The 18,807-nt window shown below is 36.8% G+C and overlaps 1 protein-coding gene across 2 annotated transcripts in view; it reads left to right on the top strand.

The window, feature by feature from the left end:
• Window positions 1-10,794, top strand: part of LOC120637153 (T-box transcription factor TBX20-like) — a 56,908-nt gene extending 46,114 nt beyond the window's left edge. The window contains exons 5-7 of one of the 2 annotated variants that reach the window (XM_039908821.1): window positions 9,330-9,406; window positions 10,001-10,075; window positions 10,160-10,794. In XM_039908821.1, coding sequence (XP_039764755.1) covers window positions 9,330-9,406; window positions 10,001-10,075; window positions 10,160-10,586 — 579 coding nt within the window. In that variant the 3' untranslated portion in view covers window positions 10,587-10,794. The remainder of the gene's footprint in view (window positions 1-9,329; window positions 9,407-10,000; window positions 10,076-10,159) is intronic. The other variant, XM_039908822.1, reaches the window with a different exon arrangement.
• The last annotated feature ends 8,013 nt before the right edge of the window (window positions 10,795-18,807 follow it).

Raw genomic sequence — 18,807 nt, 5'->3', positions numbered from 1 at the left:
CAATCCACAAAAACGGAAAAATACTAAAGAAACTTCTACTAATAAAATTTTTACATCCAGGAAAACGAACGGTTTAGCTACGAAGAAGTAAATCAAATCTGTTAAGAAAAATCAGGATATCGAAGTTATTAGTTATATTAGTTATTATAATAAAATAATTACAAAACTTCATAGATGCAAACGACTTTCATTCGATGTGTGCGTTCATTTGATTCTGTACCTTTAATAGAGGAAATTGATGAGTATCTTGCCAGAATTTTTTCTACAGAATCTGCATCCGAATCGGTGATGGTCACAAAAAACAAGCAAACAGGTATTCGTATTAGTAAATAGTTAATATTAATAAACATTAATCACCAAATATGTAAACATAAATTAATGTATACCTCCATATAAAGTTAATATTTTACCGAACGCCGCCAAACTACGTTAACCGACAAATCAAAAGTTTTATGTAAGTAATTTTTTTTTTAAACTTCTTTCGGAAAAAAATGTATTTGTCGGTTACGCTTATTCAGCGGTAAAGGTTCGATATTATATTTAAACTAGTGAATACGTGGCTTTACTATTTAATATAATTTTCAACTCACACTCGTTAAATTACGGAAGTGTAAATATTAATTTTATGAATACTTACCTTGCCCATGTTCACCCACGCACCTTTTTGTCACGTCAATATCAATAAGAAACCTCTTTTTGAAATATAGACCACTTAACCATTATCATGTTTTAATCTGTAACAAGCAAAATATCAAATTCACGGCCTTCGCTTTGACTTGTGTCAATTCAATTCCTAGTTTTTTCATCGCAGCTTGACCGCAACTTTAATGTAGGTTCCTAATTGGAAAAGCTGTTTCAATTGAAATGTGGCGAATCGCCTACTCCCTGATCTTAAGAGTCTATAGTAGTTACTATGGGCATGAATGTAAAGTTGACCTTATATTAACAGTTGGCCCCGTAAAAGATCTTCTGGCCCATCTCAATGGTATCCATGAAATACCGCCTCTGGATCAAGCTTTCTAACGAAACATTAGCAGATTGGCATGGAAATTAAAAGCAATTCAATTAGTAATAATACGGAAGGCAAACGAAGAAAACAACCACAATTAAACAAAAAATAAGATATAATGTGGATGAGCAGAGTCCTTATAAAGATTGCGGCCGAAATTGCAGAAGATTTGTATAATTTGTATTCAATATCTCTGATATTATCGATAGGTTCAATCGGCGATAGTATACGTTTGATTGAATTGCTAGATCAAGAGGAGGGATTATAAGAAATTTAAAATTATAAGCATTATTTTTTTTTGAATGCTTCATTCAAAAAAACCTAGAAACTGTCAAATGTATCAGGATCAGACTTCTATTAGTAGAATAAAGGTAAAAAAAAAGCTTGCATACAATTTCTATATGCAGGCTTATATCAATCCGTATCAGGTGCATCTGGAGATTGAGTCCTCCGGAGTACCTACCTACACGGGATGTATTCACGTATACCAATACAATCCAATTTTGACTATTCAGACGACGTTCTGAATACTTCGTGTACGTAGAAACAACTCTGATAAAAGCTCTGACCCTGATATTTTCTTTTTTTTTTTCTTTATGATATATATATATGATATGTGGATAAAACATTATTTCGATTAATTCTATTAAAGTTTTTTTGACGACTGTGTTTTTGACACTGTGGTTACATGTTGAAGCTCTCGGGCTCGATTCCCGGCAAGATTAATTGAGGACTTTGTAATTTCTCAATTTTCTCTTCGACGACGAACGATTAGATGAATGGGTTTAATATAACATCAACCCTTAATATTAGTACTTCACCCAGCCTTCTTAAAAGACAGGTAGGTATGTCCAGCAACGTCAGTTGTTGGCTATGACCAGCATCCGCATTGTGATACGCAAGATTCTAGCGACAAAAAAGCAACGGTGGTGCAACGCATCCATGTTTGCCATTTACAGATTGCTTGGATTGCGTGGCGTCGGATATTTTTTTTTATTCTTTTATCCCACTATAAGTTAGCCAATAGCTGCAATCTCCCGTTCTTGGTAGGTATGGCTATGGCGCCTCAATCGGTTTTTACCGCCATCGTACCGGAAAACTAAATCACTTTTGCGGCACGTCTGTCTGTAGGTCGGTAACTAGTCGCGTTTAAAATTCGAAAAATATAAATTCCTAAATAGCCTCCCTCGGGCGTCGAACCCGGTATCTCCACTTACAAAACCACATAACGCAACAATGCTCTTAGGAGTTCGTCAAAAATGACATCGGGTAAGTAGCGGATATTCTACCAAGGCATGAGACAAGAAACACATTCTCTAATTTGTTAAATGGTTCAGTAACATGCTGGAAAATTAATGAAGCGAGCAATGAGGCGGTTGAGTAAAATAATGTAGAAAAATTATTTTATACACCAACTAACATGGCAGACGGTACCTACGGCAGGCGAGTATCGCACTGATTCTTTCCGGAAATATAAAGGAAATGAAAATTCTAGTTCGCTGTAACGGAGCCCGTACAATATTCGCACAACCGTATGTATTTAAAACGAGGGAATTGAACCGGTTTCACCTACTTATCGAAGCCACATGCATCAGCGGTAATTTCGGAACACTTGCAAAATAATAAAGCATCGGAATTCTCGAAAACGTCGTTTACAGCTCTCGCAGCTGTTGGTCGTTCCAAATTTATTGTCTTAGCGCAGTTCCTACAATCATGGAGACGTTAGGATATTTGCAAAGCTTTTTATAGAAATCTTTCAACACAGTTATTTAATTATTAGCTTTAATAAACATTTAATAGCAAATTATCGATACCGATAACAGTTAGAAAATTCGGCATTCCATGATTTCTCTGTCAGTGTTATAACTGTTATACAATTGTTTGCGTATTAAGTTACTTTTGTAGATTTAGATTTTGCATCATTATATTGTTAAATGATAGATGTGTTCACGCTCTTCTTGTTAAATTCTACTAATTTATTATTCCCTAAAACTATAATATCTAAAAGAGACTGCACAGATTCGTCATTCTTGGTCTTATATCAATCAATAGAGCTATAACGCGCACGGCGACGGTAACTCGACATTTATTTATTCCTCGGAATGCTCCTGTCATGTCCCCTTTTCTTGCTACCATGTTATACGACTCATTATCTATTTTCCACCTTTAAAAATATGGTAGTACATATAATCAATCAAATAGTAGTCTTTATATTTAAGTATTTCACTCAAATACTAGGGTATCTCCTATAAACAAATTTATATACAGATAGTAAGCACTCGGATGCTAGTTCTTGATTTTATAATTTAAACGGCCAGGGTGTTTCCTTAAAATTAAACACCCAGCAAGGAGTATAGACAAAAAAAACTTCTACCTGTGCAAATTGCATGAGACTTATATTTAAGAATCCAAAAAGTCGCAATAAACTAATCTAGGTAGATTTCAAGAAATTCAATAATTAATTTTTAGTTATTAATTTCGGCAGATTGTGCATCGGCAGCATCGTTCCTATTAAGGCAGCCGTTACAAAATTCCGGCACTTGTACGGAATGCACTTCCCCAAATAATATATCATAAATCACGACAATCGGTATGTCCTGAAGGAAAGCATGCGCCAGCTTACTACAATTCTTTCCCTTCTTGACGCTTTTTTTTTTTTAACTTTTTTCTTTGCCGCCCGGGAATTATGACTTTAAGGGCACGCACACTCTACATATTATATACACACTACATTTTATTCCTCCATATGTAAGGAAATGGAGAATGTAAGATATTTTGAGAAGAGCTGATCAAGGTATACATTGAAATGGCAGGAATCTCCTGCCATTAGATTTCCATGATTTTTTATATGCTCTATCAAATTGAGGATGGACAATTAATAGATACAAATAAGATACAAATAAACAACGGGCAGATTTTATAAAGTTCCATATTTTATAAGACTTACATCAACATCGTCAAATCTTGGGAAGTCCACTTATGGACCGGCGACCGGCGATTGTTTTAATCTTGTCTGCGTTTGACTCATGCAATATATTTTGTGATATAACTAGCCAGATCACACAATATATTGCAATACGATCTTCACCAATAGCAAAAATAGCGGTCAAGAGTATCGTTTGTGGAAGCCCTTAAGCTTTTTTGTTTCCCACCCGGGAATAATGTCATTAAGTCTCCTTTAATGTTGCCAGTGAGCGGGAGCGCCGCCGCCCAAGGCGAGCGTTTGTTGATACTTAAATTAGGTTGTTTTGACACGCCTCGTCCTTATGTTTGTACTAAATCTAATAAACGTCTGTTGCGTGAAAGCGATCCATTCATTACTCTTGCGTTAAAGTGAGTTTTATTTCATAGATTGTTAATATTTTAACTATTTTAATATTATTCATGATGAAATAGCCTCGATGCTCAGTTTTATATCAGTTATTATTTTTGCTGAGCTCAAAATAATTTAGTAACTACCTACATTATTATTTTGAAAGAGGTGTTAGCCCAGTGACTTTCCTTAGTTATTTGCGTTTTAAGAAATTAAAATAGCACTTGCTTCAAAGGTGAAGGAAAACATCGCGAGGTTACCAGCATACCTGAGAGTTCTCCATAATGTTCTCAAATGTGTGTGAAGTCCACCAATCCGCACTGGGCCAGCGTGGTGGACTACAGCCATAACCCCTTCTCATTGTAGGAGGAGATGCGTGCCCTGTAGTGGGCGGTAATGATGAAGATGATGATTATTAGATAAGATGATACAAGAAGATAATATATTAAACTGATGTGTTACCCCATGTGAGGTGATAAGCTGTAGACTAAGCTTTCCTACCTTTTACCGTAACGATGCTCCAAAAACTTCGTGCAACGGAAATCAAAATAATTATTAATGTTACCGACAAATCTGCTACACGTTAAGAACATGTCAATATAATCGGCTACCAGGAAAGCTAAACACTTATTGCGTCGAACCCACAGCCGATCTCCATTGTAGTCAATGGCTTGCCAGGTGGGCGTGCAAGTCTAAGTAGCGCTGTGACCCTCGACACCTCGTCCTGGTTCACCGATACTTTGAGGGGCGAAGGAACATGTCTCTCGGACACATTGCAGCTATCCGAGCCATCATTGTATGTCACAAATCATATTCACTTCGTGACACTGCATTTATACCTTACAATGAAGTTTTAACTGGATTTTAACATGTAAATGAGACGTAAGAACAAATAGTATTACAGGAAACTGAATGCCATTGAATACAAAGGATTTTTAATCGAAGAAAAAAATGCGGAAATTAATTTTATATACTACTGCCTTGTTGGTAGAGAAATTGGCATGTTTGACGAGACACTGGGTTCGATTTCCTGATTTCCTCTTCGATTTCACAAATATCAAAAAAATATTATGTTTTTATCTTTTTCTATCCCAATATATCGTACCTCGGAGAGCAAGTCAAACCGTCAGTTCCGGTTATTTTCTCTGACATGTGATAGGTAATAGTTAAAAAAAAGTCCGTTAATCCGCTGGGAATCTATCTGGAAACAGAGACTCCAAAAACTCTGGTCTCCTGCAAGAGAGGAGGCCACTAGAACATTAGTCATAATCTCAAATTAATTTAAAAAAAGAAGAAATAAACCTAGTTCTATAGTTGAAACAAAGACTTTGTACTTAATTTACGAACGACGTCGGAGTGAACACACGAAAATCACAACTATTTCCGTCATCATTACTCGAATCAAATTAATTTGTAACTGAAGACTTGACATCTATCGGTTAATATATTCTAATGTAAACTGTTTCCTTTGATCTGTAACAATACTGCGCGTCTTTATCAAAAAACGTTCGTAGATTATCGCTTGACGTTACGCAAGATCAAACAAAATTAAAAACATTTTTAAAAATAAAAATGGGCGGTTAAACGCTTAATTATTTTCGTGGAACTGTCTAAGAAAGATTCGCAGTCATTTCGTCGTTAACATTGCAATTTCCTAAACTCATTGCTGGAGTTCATCGTCCTAAATTACCTGTCGAGCGAACTCGTCCAAATACTGTGCAATTACCTCTTGTGTAGGAAGCTACTAGCAGGTGCTACTGGACGTGTCATTTGTAGCGCTGGCAGCAGTTTAACATACAGAAAAATCTGTTTCGGCACTATCTATGCATATAATATGTGAAAGTCTTTCTGTCTGTCCGCATTTCACGGCTATACGCTCAACCGCTTAAATGCTCTAGTTACCATAAAGCCACCACACAGACACGTACATAAAGCACAGATACCTAGAATTATGGGCACTATCAATATTACCGGACCACTTCAGGATACAGGTCTCCTTTCAGAAATTCAAAGAAGGTTCATTATGCTTTAGTCTATCTGGCTGCGCGCTAATCAAGCGCGGACTGGTCAGTTCACATTTGTGAGCATTAGGGAGACCTCTCGGATTGCCAACTAGACAACTACTTAACATTTTTGGTATAAGTAGGTAAATGGTAAGTCGGTGCCAAGAAAATTCGGCGTAAAAAGTAATAGGTACTTCTATGGCTTTAGTCACAATTTTATTATTAATGATGAATGCTACTGACTTTGTGTCTTTACTGTGTAATTACAGCCATTAAATATCACTTTTTAAACAGTTAAGGAAAATATCGTGAGGAAGCTTACATGCCTGAGAGTTCTCTTCAAAAGCGAGTCTACTTTTTTGCACTTGACCAGCGTACCTATTATGCCTTAAATCAATTCTCATCTGACCGATGACCCTTTCGATGCATTGGGCCTTCTGTTACAAAACTATACTACGCTGAAACAGATAAGCGACGCGAACGAAATAGCACGCAACCACTAGCAAAATATATGAGAGCGAGGTTGCAGCGCTCTTGTCTGCTGGAATAGCTGAGCAGGTTGGATCACTCGGCAGATAATTACTGGCGCGTCGCCGGCCGCCGCATCGCGCTCTGTTGAAAGATTGACACAGGCGCGATGGCTGCCCGATGACTTGTTTATTGCGCATACCGATCTACCGAATTCACACTTCGCCAATTGACTTTGCAATTCAATTGAAACATTCGAAGTATTTAATAATTACACTCATTACTCATCTATAAAAGCTTGTATCTAATCTCATTAAAATTCTTCATTGTCTGAATTTTTATGAATAGCAATGTAATGTTCAACCCTAACTAAGTCCTTGATGTCGCTCATGCTACTCTTTTGCTGTTGATCTAAACAGAAGACAAGCTACGACAAGAAAAGTCTAGCAAATAGAGTTAAATAAGTTACCTCTTTTACGTTTTTAGTAAACTGATATAAGAATTTTATTTTAGGTTGTTTAAGATATCCTTAATCTTTGTTAACAACGAACTATTGCATAAGCTCAGGGATTAATTTTCGGAAGTCCATGATCTTCTTAAACTTAAGAGCTTAAGCTCTTGTCGGTGTAGCTTCTCCAACCTTCTCTATCCAAGGCCCTCTCTTTTACCTTTTTGTAAGTCCCCACCTCAACCTTTCGTTTTATTTGTCCCACAATAGCCAGTCGGACTCGTCCCCTCTTTCCCTCTACTTTTCCCTCAATTATATTTGCGATAAATTCAACATTTATTATTTTAATAGGTTGCCAATCATTTTCCCTCTTCTGATTTCTGTAGTTCTAATTATATTCCTCTTTTCACCGACTCTAGTTAGTACTTCTTTATTTCCAATTTTCTCAGTCCAACTTATTCTCTCCATTCTTTACTCTGTGTCAATAAATGTATTAAGTCCTGTTATTAGATATAAATTTAACATTGCTTTCCTATAGGGTAAAATTTAGTTTGCAATCATGAAGTAAAAATCTTCAATAGATTGTCTGGTACCGGAACATAACGGACGGCCGATGGGCGTAGTGGGCAGAGACCCTGCTTTCTGAATCCAAGGCCGTGGGTTCTATTCCCACAACTGATGAATTTTCTTTACCTGATGAACATGAATTCATTTTCAGTGTCTGAATATGCATATTATAAGTATTTCTGTATATTATTGGTATCATCATTGGTACTAAGATACCCATAACACAGGCTAACGCTTACATGATTTGCATATAGTTCATTTATTTATTATAACGTGCTTAGATAGCGTATTTTGGAGCATCTGTATTGCGTATAACAAATGAAAAAATATATTAAATAGCACCGCATTGGTTGTCTTAGAGTTAAGTATAGAAAATAATTGTTAAATTATAAAGCAATTTAATCTTAATGTTTATTGTAATTTAGGTAAATCTTAAGTTATCTTCCATGCCTCTACGTAAGATATAACTGGATAAACAGCCATTTAATGGCATTCAAGTATACAAACGTAGAGTTAAGTGAGATTTGAATGGCACCAGGTTGCGGGAGATTTGTCGTAAATATATTCACAATTTGTGTGAAGCCCCAGCGGGTGCGCCGCGCAGCGAGAGGGCGATTTCTCATCACACTGCTTGGCCTCTGCCAAACACATTTTTTAACACCTCTCTCTGTACCTAAATCAACAGTGTATTTTATGAGTGCATCGACTCAATTTCGCTTACGTTCTCAGAAGTTTCGCAGGAACTACTCACTGCAAATATAAACGCGAACAAAATTAATTGCATTTCTTTTTTGCGAGCACATTATTAATTTTGATTTAGGAACTCTTACAAAACATCCATTACGAGTAAAGTTACGGTTATTATTTATTTTTTTCCCGTTTCCGGTGCTTTGTAAGAATCTACTGTACTTAAGATCGTTACTACTATCTAGACTGGTTGAACTTATTAGTAATGAAGCAAAACATTTCATCATTAACTTGTCTGAACTTTATTATTTAGATACCTTACTTATAAGTACGTTTTAAGCAATAAAATATAGCTTTCTTTTAAGGTGAAGGAAAACTCCTTAAGAGTTCTCCATAACATTCTTAATGGTTAGAAGGAATGGTTTAAATTTGCGTGGACGGGCGCATAGCCAAGCTAACACCATTTTACTTTAAGTCAAGAATACGCTACGTTTTGGTTTCTCGTCGTGCTCTTCTTCGACCTTGGTAGCCAGGCAGTAGGTATTGAAGTAGATTTGAGTGGTATTATTCGTGCCTTGGTGGCAAGGCTGACTACTATTTCACCGCTGGCGCTTTGGACACACCAATAAACGGTAGCTCGCTGGCGTCCGCGAAGGTCCGTGAGATGCCTATCAATCCGACTAGCGTGGTAGACTATAGCCCAAACCATTATTATTCTGGGAGAATTGTGATAGTACAAGTATTTATGTAACTTACACAACTCAGTTCTTTATGTATCAGAGTTTATCTTACCCATATTTACCACATCTTAACGTAACTTTTCTTTTGTTACAGATTACTAAGCTCAAAATAGACAGCAATCCGTTCGCTAAAGGATTTCGGGATTCATCGCGTCTTACTGAATTTGAAAGGTGAATATCTATATATGTATTTAAAAACCAGGGCTCGATCTCCAATTTGTATTCCAATTAACTATCGACTTGGATGTCGAAAATTATTTTTTCTTTATACTCCATTGAAATGATTGAAAATTTATCTTTTATTACTATTTGGTTTAATTTAGGCATGCTTTCCAAACATCTTAAATACTTTTTAAAGATAAATGATGAAATGCGAACGTGCGTAATAATCACCCGATGGCCGATGGAACGATCGCCACGTATCATTCACTCAGTCACGAGCATTCATTAGCCCTCATTACGATATGACAGAATTTGGTATCTGTTCTCTAATCGAGCATCGGACACGCTCTCAGAAACAAACGCTGCGACACTGATTGATGCCTAGGCCTACTCAATTACGACTATATCTCTAACTTATAGCTAATCGAATCGAGATAAATGTAGACCCACTTTGCATTTTGTCCGATGATTTATAATTTGCTCACGATTTCTCCAACAACTTGTTCATTGCTCAAATACACCTGACGTACGCTTTCCGCTTCGAACCGGCTTAATTAAGTCTTAAGACGTTTATTTTATTTTTGAATTTTGTTTCTTTTTGAGATTCTATATCACGGGGGAGCACGAAAGATCATCAGTCTTTCCCGATGACGCGCGCTTCAGCGCCGCCAATTCTAGGTAGATACAACATCTGATCGTTAACTAAGTATATTATTTGTTGACAATGTGACAAATATCTAATGTCCACTTAAATTATTTCAGAGAAACGATGGAGTCGATGCTTGCAGAGCAGCATTACTTGCGCTCACCTCTGCGACCGTTTGATTTGGATCAGCACAACAATAACTTGACTCTGGAAGAGAAAGCTATTCTGGCGGCTCGGTCCCAGCTATTTCTACGTGCAGCGTACCCGCTATATGGTGTTCCGGCTGCAGCGCTGTGGGGGCAGTGGGCTTGTCTGGCTCCACAGTTACTTGCTCAGCAGCATTTAGCATCAGGGTCGGGGCTGCAGTTGCCCCGACCAGTTTATCCGGGCGGAGTTCCGTCGTTATCGCAACACAGGTTCTCACCATACCCGCCACGACGATCGTCACCGGGCTCCTCTCCGGACTCCCTCCGTGACGCGAGTCCTCTTTCATTGCCACCCCATCCCCCGCACACCCCTCATCCACCACACAGTCCCACTTAGTGTTAACGATAGTGCTATACGACTCGATCTCCTTCACATTGCAAACCTAGAGGATTATTAGAGGAATAATGGAATGACGCTGTAATTATGATTGCACTTCTGTTTAATTCTTAGTGCATAGTATTATGTTATAAACATTGGAATGTTCTAGTGCTTTCACAAGTTACGTGAGTGGATAAATAGACAGTGAAATCGACCTTTTGTTAGGTCATCGGTGTACAATATTGTAAAATAAAATATTTAAATATAGTTTAAGAATGTAATTAATTATTGTTATAATAGCGTAATATTATTGTTCCTAATAAAGTTTTTAGTATGGTTCCAACATAGTTTAATGCATTCTTGAATTGCAAAGATAAATGACAATATCTACATATCGTTTTTTTTGGAATAATTGAATATTTGACAAATTTCTATTGGTTAGGTAAAATGTGCAATACAAAGGAAAACCATAATGTTCTAGCAAACATAGTTGTTTGTAGTAAGATAGATGTTATAAATAAAAGTGTAGATATATTTGCTGTCTGTGTTTAAGGTAGGTACGGTCAAATTCGGATCGAAGTAGGTACCTACCATACTATGTAGTTAAATTATAGTTATTATAAATAATATATTGATAAAGAAAAAAAATTAAATGTTTGTTAACATATTTTTGTTTTGTTTTATTTTTCTATCTGAAAATTAAACTTTTCGTAATTTCTATTATTTCCAAGGTTGTACAAAACTTAGGTAAGGATAGTCATACAGAGGTCATACATCCAGATCGTGTTGTAAATGTGGAGCTAGGAAGGGACCCTAGCTCACTAGCAAGAAACCTACATAACCTCAATATATTGTTACGCTGTCTAGACGATATCGGCTTAAACCACGAGCTGAAAGGGGTCAAACTACTGCTTCTTTTCTTTATACTGTGAGGCTATTTAGAAAGTTTGGGGATAACATCGATGTTAGTTAATTATTTGAATAACTACTTAGATATTAACAAACTCATTATACTCATAAAACTCACTGCTGGGCAAAGGATCCGAAAAGGGGGAGGGATCATAACAGCGCCCACTGGGTTTGATCCCTTTTCGTTTTCCTCGATTTTGCGTAGACCTACCAAAACTCGCTAACTACTTTAAATGAGTTTTAGACAATTGTGTATAGTGCTTTATTTATTTATTTATACTCTTTATTTGCACATAATAAAAATACAGAAGAATAATAAAAGAAAACACAGACAGAAGAAGTATACAAAAGGCGGCCTTATCGCTTTGTAGCGATCTCTTCCAGGCAACCTTAGGATAAGGAAAACAAAAGGATAACATACTGCAGGTTGTGCATATTAAAAAAAAATACATACTAATAACTACAGTACTAGTGCTTTCAAAGATTTAAATTTCTAACTTCATGAAAAGCCATAATTATAGTCAATCCATTTACCCGGATTAATAACTCATGGACCCCAATTACTGTTACATTTAAGGTGATCCCCAGGGGATCGATATAGACAACTTCAGACACGTCCTCGTATTAGAGCTATTCAAGGTGCCCCAATGTGGGTTGGTGGGCTTTACCCACTTTACTATGTTACAAACCACTTTACGTGCGGTACCCCTGTGTCTCAACAGAGGGATGGGCAGAGTCAATTTTCTTGCTTCGGACTGGTAGGTACTAAGATTTGTTTAGGAAAGAACCTCACCCAAAGTTTTGGCTTTACCCAAGCTCCATCTTAACTACTAGACGAGTGAGGCAGTTAATATCATACCATTGTCTGATGGGAGGCTTCGGTCGTGGCTAGTTAGGTAGTTCGGCTCTACCAACAAAGACGTGCCAAAGCGATTTAGCGTTCCGGTACAATGTCGCGTACACACCGATTAGGGTATGGGTTTAATATAACTGACGGCCGATTGGCACAGTTTGCAGCGACCCTGCTTCCTGAGCCCAAGGCCGTGGGTTCGAATCCCACTACTGGAAAATGTTTGTGTGATGAGCATGAATGTTTTCCAGTGTCTGGGTGTTTATATGTATTTTCTAAGTATTTATGTATATAATTCATAAAAATATTCATCAGGCATCTTAGTACCCATAACACAAACTACGCTTACTTTGGGGCTAGATGGCGATGTGTGTATTTTCGTAGTATATTTATTTTATTTTTTTATTTATTTTAACTGCTATAACCCTAACAGGTTAGCCTGTTACCATCTTAGATTGCATTATTACTAGCACGTGGGAATGCAGTCAAGGGCTAAATCGTAGTTAAAATAAAAATAAAAAATATCGACTCCTACGCAAAATCTTAGGTATCTAGTGAAAGTTTTATTCCTTGAACAGTATTTCGTGAATGACTAGATAACTAGCCAACGCCAAGCTTCTTAGACCAGTCTAGATCAGACCTGTGGCTTACTAATGTCGCTTAAAGCCGTATCATTTAAGATTTTGGCTTTACTATAACGAAAATTACAAATAAGTCACGAGAGCGTCAACAATATTGAAAAAACACTGCTTGAAGCGATAGTAGTAGAGACACTCAGTAGGTTAAGAATTTATGAATTTCCAAATTAGCTTAGCCAGTAGGTACTCGAAGCCGAGACCAGTTACTTCAATCCACAGATCACAGCTGCGCTACGGAGTTTAGCAAACCCGGAGGTGATAAGAACGTAAAACAGCCATGATATTAAAATAAAACACAATTTTTAACGTATTAAATTGGCAGCAGGTAAAAAATTGGTAGGTATGCATAATATGTGAATACCCATGGTGCCGAATCTGTTAAGTATACACACATCTCTGAACTTAACTAAACTGGCAGATTACTAAGTAGCGTATTGACCTTATCACACTATATAAATAATATAAAAAAAGTAATAATAACAAGTATTATTAGCCAGTATCACACGAGATAGTATTCTAACGATACTACAAAACAACCTAAAACTCTCCTTTCTTGTGAAGTCGATTAAATAATTAACTGGTTGCTATGTGTCGTAAAACCAGCGCTTATGACATTCTAACTGGAAACCAACAATATAATCTTACAAAAGCTAATATTCCTAATCAAATGAACATAACAGAGTATTTCAGAGGAATGACGAATTTTTATTTTAATAAAATATTTTATACATTGTTCAACAACCCACCTACTTCAATTATGAAATGAACCTTTTAAAACGCACTTATGCGAGCATAAAAACAGAAAAGAGAGTCCAAAGCTCCTGTTGCCTTGTAACTATCAATTATTAGACTCCCGGAGTCCGGCCGCTTAAACCGGTTCCGCCTTTGTCCACGAAACGAACGCTAGATGGCGTTACGGGTGTTATAAAAGCTCAAACGGTTACCATTTTACCGTATGTTGTATTGTAAAAATAAGGCAAGTATGGTAAGATTTTTATCAACAATCCCTATTTAAATCTTATCAATTGACAATTCACTTTAATACTTATTTCCAGCTTGATGATATTATTATCACGTAATGTTTCAATGAATTGTAGGCATTGACTTAATATTTAAATGAATTGTAGGCATTGATTTAATTTGTCCTGTTTTATTGTCATTAGATACAAATTTAACAGAAACCAATGTGTTTGTCTTGAAAGAAAGTAAAATAATTTAGTTTATATTGTAATTTTTTTTCACTAGCAAACACACAAAAAATATATTACAAGTTCGTGAGTGAGAATATAAAACATAAGTTCTCGATTCTTCGACTAAGACTCTTCAAGCCACTTATTAGGTAAGTAGGTACATATCCACAGTATTGATAATAATGTGAAAGTGTGTCTTTTTGTTACCTATTTGCGGTTCAAAAGCTTAACCAATATTGCTACGGCACATAGATATTTTCATTCACATCGACATTTCGAATTTTTCGCAAACGGTTGAGTTGAAAAACCTAATACTAACACAGACAATGTTGCAAGTTAAACCTAGCCTACTTATATTATTGAACAAAGACTATAAATGCGGAAGTGTGTTTGTATGTTTGTTTATCCTTGCTGCCTAAATAAGCAACAAATCGGCTTGATCTTTGGAGTTAGTTGAAAGGACGGAGAACTAACACAGGCTTTTACAGAAAAACAAACAGTTTCCACGGTATCTGTAATAAACGCGGAAGAACAACGTGTTCAACTGCTAGTGTACATTGAGAAATAATTTATCTAATTCCTAAGGTAATTTTGGACCAATGCATAAGTTTAAAGAATGTGTTAAAACACATGACTTTCTTAATGACAAGGTTGCTTGGAAGCATTCGGCTCCGCTTTCATCTCTCACAAGATAGAAAAATGAATGTTAAAATGTAAAATGTAAATTATTGATGTTGGAAAAGAGCAACTGCTGAGTTTCTTAACGGCTTCTTCTCGGTAGAATCTGCCTTCCGAACCGTTGGTAGAGTCACTACACACGGACAGACTTGATGTTTCAAAAGTGCTTGTATTAGGCCTACTTGAAATAAATGAATTTTTGAAATTTAATATTTGAATCTAACTTGACGAATAAAGAAATCAAGAGATCGTTTCACTAAGCGATATAACTTTTATTGTTCGGAACAATCACTGATTTATGTCGGAGACAAAGCGTGACAGATTGCGAAATTGTTACAAATTAGAGCACCACGACCCGCAATTATGCAAAGCGACTATAAAGTTATCTAGGAAAACAACCCCACGCCAACTATTCAATTAAAATGAAACAGTGTCGAGGCGACATTCGAGTCACATAGAGGAAGGGTCGTCTACATCGAATTAGTTGGGCGCGTGGCCACATTACTACGACAAATTTCATCCCCGAGGGCCGAGGGATGCAACGCTAATCTAATCTGGATTGAAGCTAATAAATGTTGTACCCGCCGACCGGTTGCAAAAATTTATTGCTTGTAAAACTGTTTCCAATCGCAGAAATTGTACCAGTGACGCGGTACTTTCGACATGGTCTGATTGAATTTGCCATCTCACTGGCTTTCTCGTTTCGCTTTCATATAATGATTTTATGATATTGGTTTTGCCCTTGGTTTTGCCGTCATTGAATTCGGACCAAGCTAAGTATTTCTTGGAAATATTGGATAGAAGCAGGCGTTTTCTTGCGGAAATCCATAATATACCTACTATGAAAATTAATACCACTATGCCAACCACACAAACCAATACCAATTAAACTTAAAACCGAAGATCTGATTGGTGTGGAGTAGAAAAATTGAAGAAATTATAAATCACACCGTACATATAAGCTTAATTTTCATATTAAATATTTCTTTCTTAAGCCAACTTAAAATTAATTACCAGAATAATGATTCTTTTATTCTACTACAAGTTGGCTGCAATCTCACCTAGTGGTAACTGATGATGCAGTGTAAGATGGTAAAGCGCTGAGCTGAATAGGGTTCGGAACCCCTAATTCTAAACGGCATCGTACCGGAACATTAAATTGCTTGGCGGCATGTCTTTGTTCACTCATCAGTTCAGAATCGATCTAAGTATTGCATTTAATTTTTTTATTTCATATTCAATTTAAAGTTTTGTTTGCTCTTACGTTAATTATTTGGTTATAATTCTTGATAATAAATAAGGATATCTTTTTAAACCTCATGCCAATCTGTTTGTGACGCAGTGTATTTACCACCGGTTCAGTTAACAAATTTAACTGAAAATATGCATTCAATTATAAATAACTGCATATCAAGTAAATAATGAGCTTCCACAAAACAAAATCTACATTTTTATTTCGTAGAGCTACGAAGACAAATATTGTAGTATGCCTACAACGTTTGACAAGTATGTAGATACCTAACTCTATCTTGATACACAACACTGTCATTTAATCAAAAACTTACCAACTACATGGCTAAAACAAGCTTTAAACCAACGAGATAAGGTGTATAACTGCGGAAATTTTTCGCTTAATAAGGGCAGTGTCTCACTCTTCCCAAACAAAGCGTACGCGATGGATTATCGACAGGCACCTTGGGCAGAGGGCCGGGCGTAGTAATGCTGTGTTATTGGCCACTCTGCTCATAATCCGCTTTTAACTGCGCGGGTCCGGCTGGACGTGACCCGAATGTTTACGTACACATTTTTCTGTTCGATAACATTCGTTTTTCTTAGCTTTATTGTAAAAGCGATAGATTTCAGGAATGTTTTCGCTTGTCCCGGTTGGAGGGCTTGATTACCGGAGTGATTATAGGCACTCGAGACTTAAAAAAAGGCTAAGAAATTGTAGACGAGTACATATACCTATGACACACGATCCAGTTAGGAATGTCCAATTTCAAGAAACAGGTGAACCGCCGACTCTCATTCGGATAGGAAACTACGCAACACCTTTTCGTTCAATTTAGTCCTTATAAGTCCTACCTAAGTCTTTGATCAGTGCGTGTTGCCAGTTCTGACTTATGGATCTGAAACGTGGTTGCTTACTATCGGCCTGATAGGAAGGCTCAGAGGCACTTAGCAGGTGATTAAATCTAAACCTCAGAATTATTAATAATTAATTAGATCCGTCGAAAAACCAGAGTTACCGATAAAGCTCAATGAGCCGCGAAGCTGAAATAATAATGGGCGGGGTACATAGCTCGTATCAGCATTGGTCTGCCCCCCAACGTGGTGGACAGACGACATAAAAGTCGCTGGGACCAGCCGGAAACAAGCGGTCCAGGACCGTGGACTTTTGAACTCCCTACAAAAGACCATATGTCCAGCGGTGGACATCAATCGGTTGAAGTGATGATGATGAGAAAATGGCGTATCACATACTCCTAAAAAAATGGTATATATTTATAAAAAAAAAACCTCATCAGTATTATCAACCCAATACCGGCCCAGTACAGACAGGTCTCCTCGCATAATGGGTAATAATGGGTTCAAGCCTTAGTGAACAACGCTGCTAGACTTCACGCGCTTTTGTGAACATTATGGAGAACTCTCTGCCTTGCAGGTTTCCTCACAATGTTTTCCATCACAGTTAGAGCAAGTATATTTAAATTGTTAAATTAAATTGCATATACCGAAACTCCGAAAAGGAAGAAATGCGTGCCGGGGATCGAACTTGGTCTCCCCGAAAGCCGAGGCAAAAGCTACCCGAAAAATACATAATTAGCTACACATAGCATATCAACCCATTACCGGCCGACTACAGGGTACGGGTCACCTATGAGAGACTTTGGGAACATTTTTATAAATTTAAAATGCATATAAAAATTTGCGGAACCGACAGGATTGAACCTGCGACTCTCTGGCAATCGCGGTCTGAGCGCTTTCAGCAATTAAGCTACGGCTCTCCTACCGTCGATGCCGAAATTAGTATATGCCTTTCACATCAGTCTTATAGCGACTGTTATATAGTTTTGTAATTCTCAGGCTAGCAGGTTCCCTCGCGATGTTTTCCTTCACCGTTGTATCAAATTATATTTTAATTGATTACAAAAATGCACATAACTAATAAAAGTTAAGTTAAAGTATTTAAATATTTTTGTGTTTTTGTATTATATACATTCGTTTATTTTTATATCTAGGTATTAATTATATTATGTTTGATGTATTTGTGTTAACTAGTTTGTATTAGTATGAAGCTATTCACATATATATATTTTAAAAATTTGTACCACCTCTCTACTTTCTCCTAATTCAAAGGTGGCAGAAATCGCTATTAAGGTATAAAGCCTGCCTCTCGTATTCTACTTTTATTTTGTTTCTGTTTTTATTTTATGTCTGTATATGTAAACATTGTGGTCTACAAATAAAAAGTTAAATAAATAATAAATAAAAGTTAGAGGTGCTTGCTGGGATTCGAACTCGGTCCTTCGAACTCGGCCTCCCGAAAGCGATGCTAAATTCCTAACAACTAACCTATCGCCGCTATACATAAAATATTATCTAGCCTTAAAACACCAATTCATAATTTATGCGTATAGGTCTGCATCATGAACAGCCATTAATAAAAACGATATTTTAGATCGATCCGGAGGGTGAAAATACGAGACATAAATTTAACACCTAAATGAATTACGCTCGCCCATTTACGCGAACGTTTCCAAAATGACGCACAGTGCTGGATAGGTAACGTGGCAATAAATAAAAGGAATCAATTCCATAACGATCCGTTTTGATAATGTTCATAACTTTACGAGCTTGTTTTAACTACCTCGTAGTCTTGTGGTTAGCATTATCCTAAATCATCAGGTCCTGGGATCTAATCCAAGTCGGGCAAATATAATTGTTAGTAGTTTTAGTTTCTATGGCCTCAA

The sequence above is a fragment of the Pararge aegeria genome, chromosome 3 (genome assembly GCF_905163445.1).
Source record: "Pararge aegeria chromosome 3, ilParAegt1.1, whole genome shotgun sequence".
Taxonomy (NCBI): domain Eukaryota; kingdom Metazoa; phylum Arthropoda; class Insecta; order Lepidoptera; family Nymphalidae; genus Pararge; species Pararge aegeria.
Note: the sequence above shows the minus strand (reverse complement) of the source record. Positions and strands in the feature narration are given on the sequence as shown.